At 50.0% G+C, this 12,170-nt stretch overlaps 1 protein-coding gene across 1 annotated transcript; it reads left to right on the top strand.

Moving 5' to 3' along the window:
- Nucleotides 1-1,805: 1,805 nt before the first annotated feature.
- LOC126533570 (beta-1,3-galactosyltransferase 5-like) lies at nt 1,806-11,550 on the top strand. Its single transcript, XM_050180734.3, has 3 exons — nt 1,806-4,724; nt 8,642-8,886; nt 10,251-11,550. The coding sequence occupies exons 1-3, from the start codon at nt 4,219-4,221 to the stop codon at nt 10,730-10,732; spliced, it is 1,233 nt and encodes a 410-aa protein (XP_050036691.1). The 5' UTR covers nt 1,806-4,218; the 3' UTR covers nt 10,733-11,550.
- Nucleotides 11,551-12,170: the final 620 nt, after the last annotated feature.

Below are 12,170 nucleotides of genomic sequence, written 5' to 3' on the forward strand. Positions count from 1 at the left end.
GCGTCTGCTAAGGGCGCATGACAGTTGCACTATTCGGCAGCTGAATTGCAGATTTTCTGGCAGGAATTGATAACGCTGCAGAAATTAGAAGCATCAGTTTTTTGCGTGTCTGGAAATGTTTATGATCTCGCACTGAATTTGCCGCTGTTGGTTTTCATGGCTATAGTTCTTACACTCTGCTGCAGCTTATTGCTATATGAACCGCTACAAACGTGTGAAGATCATTGTTCGCAGCTTCTCTTCCTTGTTATGTTACCAATTCTCTCTCTCTTTCTCTATTCTCCCCCCCCACTACCCCTCTCCACCCGTACTGACGGCCCGAATGGTGAGGTTTGAGATGGCACATACGTGGAGTCTGAAGGAGCACTTCTTGTTGGGCCAATTGGTGATAGATACAACCGTGTGTGTGTGTATTTCTTAACAAAATGTCTTTTTAGGCATTCAAGCACAGAAGTAACTGGAACGCCAATGCATTTCTCTGCAAATTTCGGGAATTCATATCTCGAAGCTGGTGTCATCCTGAGTATTCGTTCCAAGTGGATCCGCCTTGCGAACTCCACTGCTAAAATCTTTAAATTACAATATGAGCCATAAGATAATTGGTTAGAAACGTAATTAGCGAATCTTTGTTAATTAGTGGATTTGCATTTCAATTTTTTGTGCAAGTAGTGTCCGCCGCTTCGAATAGACAAACTCATGAGCTAGAATTGAGCTATCTGCCACAGGCAACATTTTAGAATTTTCGAAAGTGTTCACTCAAACACTCTGTATATAACTGCTCATTCGTGGCCAATCCTTTACAATGTGTATGTTTAAATGCATCTAGATATGTGTGCATTTGCCTGTACATTATCCGCTACTGTTGTTACATAGCTAATACAGACAAGCTTAGTTCGCGTCATTGAGATTCCATCGTTACGCTATTGCCAATAATCGGCGTGTTTGTCGTTTATAGATTTGTTCTTTCTTTTGTCTTCCTTGCCTCCTTTCCTTCTACTATCTTGCTTCTTCCTCTCTACGTCTCTGTCTATCTCGTATTTGAGTGTTTCATACGCTTAAAATATGGCTCCTGATGTTGTTATGAAAGGCAGCCGGTATGAGAATGACGGGTATCAACCACATGGTTTTCGACGCTCTAGCAAGTCGGCCGTTGTAACCACACCAACTTACTGATTGATGGCGCCACTTTCCTGTTCGCTCCGCCTTGTCCTTTGTGCCCATCATCTGTCTATTGCTGACCTCGCCCAACCGCACGCGCTCACGCGCGTCGTCTGCTACACGCGCTACGTCGCTGGCGTCTGCTGCTCCACGCTTGGAACGACGCCAACAGTACCATGTATGTAGTAAGTAGCAGCGCCCGCGCGCTCTCTCTCACCGTGTGTGTGTGCGTCACCCACCCTCTCCCGACTCCCCGATGCCGCCGGTATATAGCAGTACAGAAGAGGCGTGGCACCTTTGACACCTGCGGCGGCGGTGAGATTAATGCTATCCGAGAGGCGGATGCACGTCGCGTAATGTCGACGTGCGGTGGAGGAGAAACCAAACCCGACCGACGCGGCGGGAAAGTAATAGTCGTGCGCGAGCTAGCGAGCGAAGCGTGGTTCTGAGTGTAGTAATAGGTATCGTCTGTTCTGGAGATCGCGCGTCGTCTGCTGCCGAAGCGCGCACCGCTCGCATCGTCTGCTGCTGCGGCTGTTCATGCATGCCCGGTTATTATTATTTTTTTCCTTCTTCTTTATTTTCTGAACCACCTCGTCGTCGACGCTTGACGGAAGGGGGGGGGGGGGGGGGGGGGGCGTGCCGGACCGCGCCCCTCGGTCTCCCGTGGTTCATCGGTTACACGCCCCGCTGTGACTTCCGGACGCGGGACCCCCGGCGGAGCCGACGTAAAGTACTACTGCGCGTCGCAGCAGTGAGCAGCTAAATCAGCGACGACTCGTTTTCAACGTTTGCCCGCCCGGGCGGGATATAACAGGTGGGCCAGGCCAGGCCCACGCGCACGCGGGCAGCCGCCACCGGCGTGCAGCTCTGCGTGGGCTTTCTCCTTCGACGCGTACTTCAACGGCCGGCAGCCCAAGGCCCCTTTCGCATGGGAGTCGTGTAGGTACGTACACCGCACGAGAGCGCGCGCTCACGCGTGCCTGTGTGTGCCTTCGAGAAGTGGCCGTCGTCTGGAAGGAGGACGTTGTGTGTGACGCGATCGCCAGATGCGGACGGATGCTGTCCCGGCTTCGAAGACCGGGCTGCTGAACGGCGACTCCGATACGCATAGTAACAACGCCCCGGGCCAGTGGCGCTCGCGGGGACCGTCCTGTTCCTCGGAAGTTTCTGTGAAAAAAGCTCCATCAGCACGATTCGGCAACTACGTCACTGATACTGTGCGTACTGTGCCAACTGCCTGGTGCGCGCTTACGGAGGTGAATGTGCGTTCTTCTAAGTGCGGAGTTTCGGTTCGACTTAGAAGGAAAATCGAAAAATTCCAGTTTGAAAGATCGCCTCCACGCAGTTCACTACTGATGGCCACTAAGTCTTCCATCATGGGCAAGTAGACTCGTTCGTCGAATGACAGAAGTGCTGTAGGTCACAGTCGTCGAAATACGAGGGGCTCCTCAAATGCTTAGGCATGTAATATACGTGTACGTTGGTTCGATACCCTTATTTTGATATTCTTAAGAATATATTCGTGGGTCGTACGCCGGTGATCAAAGTGATCTGTTTCCTACTAAAAGTTCGTTTCCTGAGCCGCTGTGAGATTACCGCTTGCCATTATAGTAGCGGATAACGAGGAACAGATCGAACCAGGTCTATGTTTAGCGGTGATCAGTCACGACACGACTTGTACGTCGCCGGAGGATTGCTAAAACGAGGAGGCTGGCTTCCAAGGTCGAGGTAAGCGGGAAAGTCATCTTCATTCTCCCATTAAATTAATGTGTTGACGCGTCAGTCGTCGAAATTGTTTGAGTACCGGACGTGCCGATATGTAGCTGCTAAAGCGCATATAGATATAGAGATGCTAAAAAACGATACAACTGTAAAATAGTGAATGAAACAGGTTGACACCGTTGGAAAGCATTCTGCTAACACTAATTGAACATATATGACTCAAGGTTAATCAATATTCCTTAGTAGGTTGTCTTTCTATATATCGGCGTACTATGCATAGGCAGCGTACTGGAAGTCGTATGCGCTGATTGCACCTTGTAAGAAAACTACGTACGTTCGAAATTAACTGTATGTTCTTTTTTTTTTTTTTTTCATTTCAACTGTCCATGTTAGCCATTCCTGTGTACTCTTCTAATCAATACAGTAATGACCCACAAAGGAATATTCCCACCGTGACGACGCAGTTGGCTGACACCCTGACCCTATATGAGCGGGTCGTCAACTTCACGTCATATGGGACGCATGTCGCATGCCTGAAGCAACGGCATGAACCCACCTCTGCGCTATGAATATCGAGCTTAGAGAACAGCGGTTTCGCGAAGGATAACATCATTCGATTTTTCCCAGTCGTCGAATAAGCGTGAACGCCGATCACGCGCTCGATGGGTGCTGTTCGTGAATTTCAGGAACAGGTGTGTCAGTGAGTAGTACAGCGTTCCGCACTTTTTCACGGAAAGGTCGGTGCTTCATGCACCATCAGCCGCCTTTCTTCAGACCTAAGTGGACCTTTCTGCAGAGAATCTATAGGCTTTCGACTGGCATGACAGATTGCGGGAATGTCCACTACAACCTGCGACCTGCCGCATCGTTCGGTCGAAACCCACTTCCCCGAAAGCGACCGCTGCTGTAGTGACCAACCCGTACTCCGTAGACACCCATCTGTCGCTTTTTTCGTGTCTTTGACCTTGTCTGAAGGGTCTTGAGAAGTCTGACTGTTCGTGGCAGTATAATACTGTACACTCTGCGGTACAAGTCGGCTTAACTCGCATCGTGATCGAAAAGTTCGCTGACCTATAGGTATTCCTTTTTTACTGGAATTTCTCGAAAAGTCAAAACTCGTAGTGCTGTATGGTGGCCGAGCGTTTTACTGAGCGTGCGTGCTGAACGGTGCAATTCAGCGCGGCCTCGAGTCTCGACGGCAAAGTTGAAGCCCCGTAGCACCTTCCTATACAGGGACCGTCGTCCACATCTGTTGCCTCTCTCATATAAGTCGACCTCTACTGGAAAGTCTTAAGAGAAGTTTTAAAACTCCTGTGTAGCTTTCAATTATAGCTAATGGTGCGATCCGGCATGGCTCGCCTCGGGATCGGAAAGCTGAAGCCCACCGCCCTGCTAGCGACCGTGGCCGTTCTGGGCCTCTACTACGTCCTGCTCAAGACTTCGCTGGCTCCCGGGACGTTGCGACAGGCGCGTCAATTCAAACCGAAACGGCGCAGCGTGCAGTCGTGCGTGCACGACCCAATTCCGTGTCCCCGACTGCGCTACGCCCACGGGCGGCTGGGCGACGGCAACGCGACCCGCAACTCGACGTGGCTGATCGACCTGCGCGACTTCGCCTACCTGCTGGACGCGCCGCCGTGCGCCGACGCCCCGGGTCGCGAAGCGGCGCTGCTGGTCCTCGTGCACTCGGCCGCGGCCCACTTCGCCGAGCGTGACGTCATCCGCAGCACGTGGGGCGCCGGATGGCCGAGGAGCAACGTGACGACCAGGGTCGTCTTCATGCTGGCCAGGACGCCCGGGGACCCGGCGCTCGAAGAGCGGATGGAACGCGAGAACCGCAGGTCAGTGGCTGAAGGAGACGGTGCTGGGTCTCTTTTATACACTATAAGATTAGTCAAACTCAGTCGCCGTGATTATTCTTGTCGAGTGGTCAACTCGACACACTTTAGTTCTACTCTGTCATCCTCATGCACCTTTCACGCAGCGAATTCTGTCACCTCATTGTATAGGACGGTGCGTACACCGAAGGACTCTACCACTGCATGCCATTGACCATGAGTCAGAAGACTCAGTGCCCAATTTTTCTTAACTGGTGCCTTCTTTTTTTCTCCCTTTCTCCTTCTCTCTTTCTCTCCCCATTTCCCTTCCCCACGCAGAGTAGCATATAAGCGATGTCTATACGCCTGCTAAAATCTCTGCCTTTCATTAAAGGGTTCTCTCTCGCTTCTTTGGTATCTTTGCTAGGCCTAACGGTTTTCCACGGATCATTGATTAACCTTTGGCTGGATTAATGTGTACACCATTCGCGGTGTCATTTCGTTTGTTTTGGCCTGTCGATCTGGCCGCCGTCTCGTCTAATTGCCGCGCGGGTCACGTGGTACATGGCACGTGCGAAACCTCGTGGCGCGCGCCACTTTCCGTTAGGTCCCGGACGCAAGCATGAAACGCGCGAATGACAATCAAACCTTAGCGCCCTCTTTTTCGTCGTATACATATCCCTGCCCACGCCCCCTCTCTCCCTTTTCACTTCTCCTCACCGTATTCTTCCCTCAACAAGCATCAAACGTCGGCTTCGCCCTCGTTACGTCACTGCGTCGCGTGACTTGCTGTTTTCCTTTTGGCATAGCGTGTGGACGGTGCAGGGCATATAACGATTGCATGAGATTTCACGCTGAATAGAATGAAAAATCGAGACAATTGAACGCATCGTATTTAGTTTACTAGCATTTAATTAACAGCTTCGCATCACGTATATCTTAACACGTTCGTTACATGGATCTGCATTGTTCATTTTTTTTAGGACACATTCGTGTCCCGGTCGTGCTGCTTCCGCGATTGCTATTCAGTCAATAATAATTGGAAGGAAAAGAAAGCAAGAAGGAAATTTAACAAGCATTGCACCAGCACCGTAAGCTCGTTGCAATATATTGGGCAGTCATACCCATCACATGCGCAAAAGAGTCCGCATCAGTCTTTTTTTCGTTGTTTTTTTCATTTATGCAGTATGCCTACGTACATGCAGAATCCATATTTGCACAGGAACCTGATTGCAGAAAGTTCAACACGGTCGTCACATGGAGACGCGATATGAAGACTGTTTGCAAACAACAAAGCTCGCGGTAAACTAGACCTACTTCCCTTATCGAAACAAACACTAGGTGCTCGTTCTTATGCCAGAAAAAAAAATAATATCTAGATATCTGCCGTTTTCGCATGGGAGGTTATGTGGCTAGGCGCACATTATTACCAGCAAGAAAAAATTGAACAATAATATTGTTAATTGCCTAAAATGTTCTAATTGGCTTGTTAATTGCTCGCTTTAGGGCACATGTTCCAATAGTGAATTTCAAAGCAAGGAATAGTGAAGTCTTGTGTGTTTATTAGAAATCCTGAGACTACCACCACTTTCGAGATACCCGTTCGCAAGATCTACTAAAGAAGCCCTCGGCGTCCCTGTTAATAAAATACGCCAATGTATCCTTTAGCACATTTTAATGTCTCATAGCTCGGAAGTGGCGCTACTCGTATAATTTCTGTTACCTAGACATCACTTCACTACTGCTCTACTTCAAGTTTACGATTTGCAGCAATAAAGTTGGTAATCCAAAAGTTGATTAGCACTTTTCAGTAATCAGTTAAATTATCGCTGAATTTTTCCCAGCTGCGAATTTCCGCATAGCCGCCGTACCCTGCCTGTAGAAATACCACGGGCCTAGACGTGACAGTCTTGACAAGAAAACACGGGTGGTATATATACATCGAAGCCTGCGCTCTGCACATAAGAACAACAGAATATGCTAATATGTCTGGAGAACCTGGACATGCGAAAGGCTAAGATGAGAGAAAATGAAATTTATCAAAGACGCACTCGATGGGGTCCCAGCCTGTACTTCCGCGATGTATCGCTCAGGTACCGGACCTTGTCGTCCTGTCAAGCATTTGCGCGATCCCCTCGCCTCCTCCCCCCCTTCCGTTGTCCAGCGATGGCGCCTGCAGCAGCTAGCAGACGACGCCGGCATGTCTGCACCGCGGAACTTCTCTTGTCGTCTGCAACAGGAGCTTCAGCGTCGATGTCATGGAGGCTGCGAGCTAAGCTTATAGTATAAATGGAAGAAGCGTAGTCTACGTCCTTGGAGAGAAGTTTTTTGCCGTGTATATTTGAATGCGACGGCCACTGGATGCCGTCTCCTGAACTCGACTGCCGTCGAATAAGCGGAGCGTGCAAACCAATTTGCCGTAGTAAACGATCACCAAACGAATGTCATTGTTTTGGATATACGCATGCACATACATACACACCGTACGCCGCGATGTCCTTTTGCGTGTCAAACTCAGGCATACTCCGGATTCGTGTTATGTATACGCTAGAAAAACAGCTCGTGACTCGAAGAACATTGACCTCTCCGCGCTTGCATGCGCAGTGCTGTCCACCACATTGCGCGATACCGAATAGACTCGTGTAAGGGCCGCACTTCATCAAAATTGTGAAAAAAAGGCCGCACTTTTTTTTTCATAATTTTGATGAAGCGCGGCCCTTACACGGGACCGAACTTTTTACGCGCAGCTCTCGCCATCTTGCTTCTCCGTTGAACACACACACACACACATATATATATATATATATATATATATATATTTCGCAGGAGACGTAAGACCTGATCAAGAAACGCCAATGTATGAAAGCCTCTAACCTTACAGCTAGAGTAGAACTGGCGGAACTTTCCAAGTTAATCAACAAGCGTAAGACAGCTGACATAAGGAAGTATAACATGGATAGAATTCAAAATGCTCTCAGAGACGCAGGAAGTCCAAAAACAGTGAAAAAGCAACTATGAATAGGCAAGAATCAGATGTATGCGTTAAGAGACAAAGCCGACAAAGCCGACCCGCCGGGAAAGAGGCAGCCCCTTGTCCCTCGGCGCCCGAGTAACCCCGCCGCGGCGCGACGGTCGCGACATCTCTCGCACCGCGCTTGTACCACGCCGACCGCCGCGGCCCACGCGGCGACGCCGCACGGAGACGGGGGCCATGCGGGAAAACAAGATATCAGGGGAGGCGCGACGGTCGCGCATCCCCACAATATATATATATATATATATATATATATATATATATATATATATATATATATATATATATATATCTATATATAGCTTGGCACGCGACTCACTGTCTTGTGACCGGCCGATGCAACATATCCAGCCACAGTGGTGTCACAAATGTGACGTAAAGCAAACGAAATGTACACCTATGCTTCACCTATGATGAGAGCTGACTGTGCAAATTGAAAACGAAACCTTAGGTGGTTTGTGGTGAAACCCAATTCCAGTTACCTGCCTGTGGTTTTCTTTCTATTTCCGAAAAAAAATTGCCGCAAAATATTTTTCTTTAAATTTTTGATGATTGTGAGTATTCTAGATGTGTTTTGAATATTTAGATAGAAAATATACATTTTTTTTTCTGGGTTTTATATGTCTCGTCATTAAAGGGTTAAATTATAGGCGAGTTTGGGGTATGTCCGACCTGCCTGACGATGATCGTACTGCTTTTAGTGCACAAGCCTGTTCGTTGGGTTATAACCGCGGGACTTTAATTACTTGACTTCTTTCTATATCCCCTTTCCCTCACCCCCTGTGTAGGGTAGCAAACCGGACGCTCGTGTGGTTGACCTCCCTGCCTTTCCTTTCTTTGCTATCTCTCTCTCTCTCTCTTTCTGATCATCGAGGTGCCCTCCCCTGATTTCCGCGCCTCGTTGCAGGTACGGCGACACGGTCCAGGGAAACTTCGTGGACTCGTACCGTAACCTGACGTACAAGCACGTGATGGCGCTGCGGTGGGCCTCGACGCGGTGCGGTTCCGCCGCCATGGTGCTCAAGATGGACGACGACATCTTCGTGCACGTCTTCCAGTTGGCCGCCATACTGGACAAGGTGGCGGCGTCGCTCAAGCCCAAGGTCCTCTTCTGCTACGTGCAGAAGCAGATGCCCATCTCCAGGAGCGTGGGTGAGGGTTCACATATGTCCCGTACACTTGTAGCTTACGTAGCTTACACTTGTCAATCTCAGTGGATCTCCTAGTTGGCAGCCGCTGGACGTCCGTATTCCACACTCGCTGGGTGCATACATGATACAAACGCATCAATAAATAAACAACTTATTTAATCAATAAGTCAGCTTGTTAGTGTTAACTTCGTTGTCATGAAGTGCTGACCTATATGTACAGGGCTCAGGGAATGAACCGCGACAGGGATAGCATTTAGAAGAACCCCGCATACGTGCAAAGTACTCGAGAGTGCCATGTCATGTCGCTATAGGGATCTGGTCACCAAAGGTGAAGCGGACTCAGATCTAAGTGCACGCGCCAAAATTACGTCGATGTGACACGAACTGCAGCCGGTGGAAAATGAAAGTATTCGCATTAGTTAGCCCTCAATTGACGCGTTTCATTCCGTCAGCACTGTACCTGGAGTGGTAGCCGACAAACTATAGTTGCCGGCACAAAATAAACTGTACACACATTTTAGCATTGGGGAGAAATGAAGTGAACGAAACTTAAACAAGGTGAACGTTTGGTTTTTGTGCCTGTGCTATCCTCCGGGTTTAGTGCGTATACATCAATGAGCGCGATAGCACGAGCCTTTCATATGCGTCTGGATTTTGTCACGCGGCAGATGGCATTTGCACCGCGTAAGGCCATTGCTTAAAAAATTCAAAACGCACAGTGAGTTATGAGGGGCGCCGCTGTAAAGGGGGCCCGGATTCATTTTTGACCACGTGACGTAAAGCACGCAAGCGTTCTTGCACATGTATCTTCGCCATCGAAATGCACGACCGCCGGGAATCGAACCATAGACCGCTTGCTCAGCAGCAGAACGCTGTAGCCATGCACTGAGCCATAGGTGTCGTTTAACTTTGTTCTGTGAATTGCAGGCGAAGCTGTACGTGTAGTTTAGTCAGTAATATTTACCTGAAGCCGTGAAGAGCCGTGGGCACTGCAGAAAGAGCCAACGTGCTGTGAACCCTGAGGTTTCCTTCTTAATTTTTTCTTTAATATAGCTTTGGGGATGCAACCAGAGAGCATGGAATGTGTTCATAAAGGCTATCGCGCCCATATACGTTGCGTCGTCACAACCTCTGACGCCATTTTGCAAAGCCTGGCGTATTTTATTTCTTTATAAGCTTCTCGCAAATCACTCCGAGACTTCTGCAACGGTGGCCGGCGGACACCAGACGACTAGGCGAGTCAGCTCGGCTATCACTGTGAACGTACAGTTAATTTCCCCTAGGCATTATTGTCTGTAGGCTCCCACAAGATTCTCTTACGTATCTGTTCACTGACTCCTGATCACGCGTATATACCACTTGTAGGCAGCAAGTGGAAGGTCACGGAAAGCGAATACCCGGGCTCCTTCTTCGAGGACTACTGTTCCGGCTGGGCCTACCTGGCCGACATGGCCGCCGTCCGGGCCATGGCTACCGAGGCCCAGTACCGCCCTTACTTCTGGGTCGACGACGTCCACGTCACCGGCACCCTGGCCCGGATGGGTGGCGTCTCTCGGTCCAGGATCAACCACAAGTACACGACCGAGGCGGACTCCCTGGCCCTGTGGGCCAAGCCCGGAGACCCGAGGGACTCCGGGCTGCTGGACTGGGGCTACGCCTTCGGACCGACATGGGGTGACGTGGCGCTCGTGGCCAGGGCGCACCGCAAGGCCCTCTGGTGCCGGAGGCGCGCCTGCAAATGCTGTTTCAAGGCGGTCAGTGCGAACGCTGGCGGCGCCACCAACGGCAGTTCGGCCAAGAACGGCGTGATCGGCAAGGCCGTGGTGAAACCCTTGTCCGGAGTCTAGTCATCAATTTTTTGTTTTGTTTTGTGTCGTAGATGAATCGGACTTGTTCTTTCAGCGGTGCTGAAATGCACGGGACTGAGTCCGCAGGCTAGCTGTATATGGGCGGCCAAGTGAAAGTGCGAGGTCAAATGATCAAGAACTCTGCTTCGTATGAGAAGGTACACAGTGCTGCGGTCTTGAAAGATAATGTTTTCGGCGTCATGCATCAATACCACCAGATGTGCCTACCGGATGGATCGTCGGGTGTGAAAGGGAGCAACAGTCAGACACACCTGCCCTCTGACACTGACCGATCAGCGTCTGCAGCGTCAGACGTTCAAGGTGCCCCGGTACTTGATGTTTCTCGCTACCGTTGTTGGTATTGTCGACGGCTACTCTACATTTAAAGGGGGCTCTCAAACACTTTTGTGGCTTCTTATGCCTTCGAGAAACCCACCGTACTCGTATCACCACTCGTCTTGGTTGTGATGCGCGTTCCGTTGCCTCATGATGGCATGATAGAACTTTCTTTCTGTTTTCCCTTTCCTAGGATATATTGATGCGCACTTGCCGAGCGAGACTTTCACTATAGACGCGTGTCTGGGGCGTTACAGCTGTATTTCGCCGATGTGAAGCGACCTTTTTGTCGCGACAAGTGCTCATTGTGGCAGCCTATATATATATATATAGCTGGAAGACGACGCATCGTACGTTGAAACTGCATTCTAAGCGCGATCATCCGCCGCAACGTGGGAGCGCGACGTACACTCGCGGCTTTCAAGTGTTAGCATGGCCAATTTCGCACCCGTGATGAAAAATAAACGTTGTTGTTGACCGTGTGGCGTTATTTCGGAGGCTGCATCCTGTCCCACGCACGCACTCAGCCTCCCCTTTGTTAACGGTGTAAGCCATTGAAGACATGGCCACAATTAGCACATGACCGGGGTAGTTGGAGAAGTATGGGAGAGGCCTTTGCCCTTTAGTGGGCGTAGCCAAGCTGATGATGATGATCGAACACACGCGGCTCAGATGTTTTACAAGCAACGGCGCTGTCGTCAGGAAGACCCGAAAGAAGCTTCCGGACACCGCCTTGTATCTTCCCACGTGCATGCACGCACGCGCAGGCGCACGCACTATGCAGGCAAGGTAAAAAGCTTACGAGGTGCGAGTTCAGCGAAAAAGTCGAATGTGGGCCCAGTTACAGCTTGCAGCCGTTAAAACAGTACAACACTATGTGTGTACGTTGGCCACGTACGCTAGCACACGTACGGCACATTTGAAATCATGGGCTGCGTTCCCAGGCTCGGCAAATGTTCTGCTTTTTAATGCCATTAGCATTCTTAGCGTGTAGCTCGCCCACTATTCATTGCTGCCAGCTATTTAGCCGCTGAAACGCGCTCTCGCTCGTGAAACAATAAAAGGAGGGGGGGGGGGGGGCGAGGACATATAGTAAAAGTGA

The sequence above is a fragment of the Dermacentor andersoni genome, chromosome 7 (genome assembly GCF_023375885.2).
Source record: "Dermacentor andersoni chromosome 7, qqDerAnde1_hic_scaffold, whole genome shotgun sequence".
Lineage (NCBI taxonomy): Eukaryota > Metazoa > Arthropoda > Arachnida > Ixodida > Ixodidae > Dermacentor > Dermacentor andersoni.

Excerpts from the sequence above, each read along its gene's own strand:
- LOC126533570 (XM_050180734.3), top strand. The coding sequence starts at position 4,219 with ATGGTGCGATCCGGCATGGCTCGCCTCGGGATCGGAAAGCTGAAGCCC. Across the intron at positions 4,725-8,641 it reads ATGGAACGCGAGAACCGCAG|GTACGGCGACACGGTCCAGG; the intron begins GTCAGTGGCTGA and ends GCCTCGTTGCAG. Across the intron at positions 8,887-10,250 it reads GCCCATCTCCAGGAGCGTGG|GCAGCAAGTGGAAGGTCACG; the intron begins GTGAGGGTTCAC and ends TACCACTTGTAG.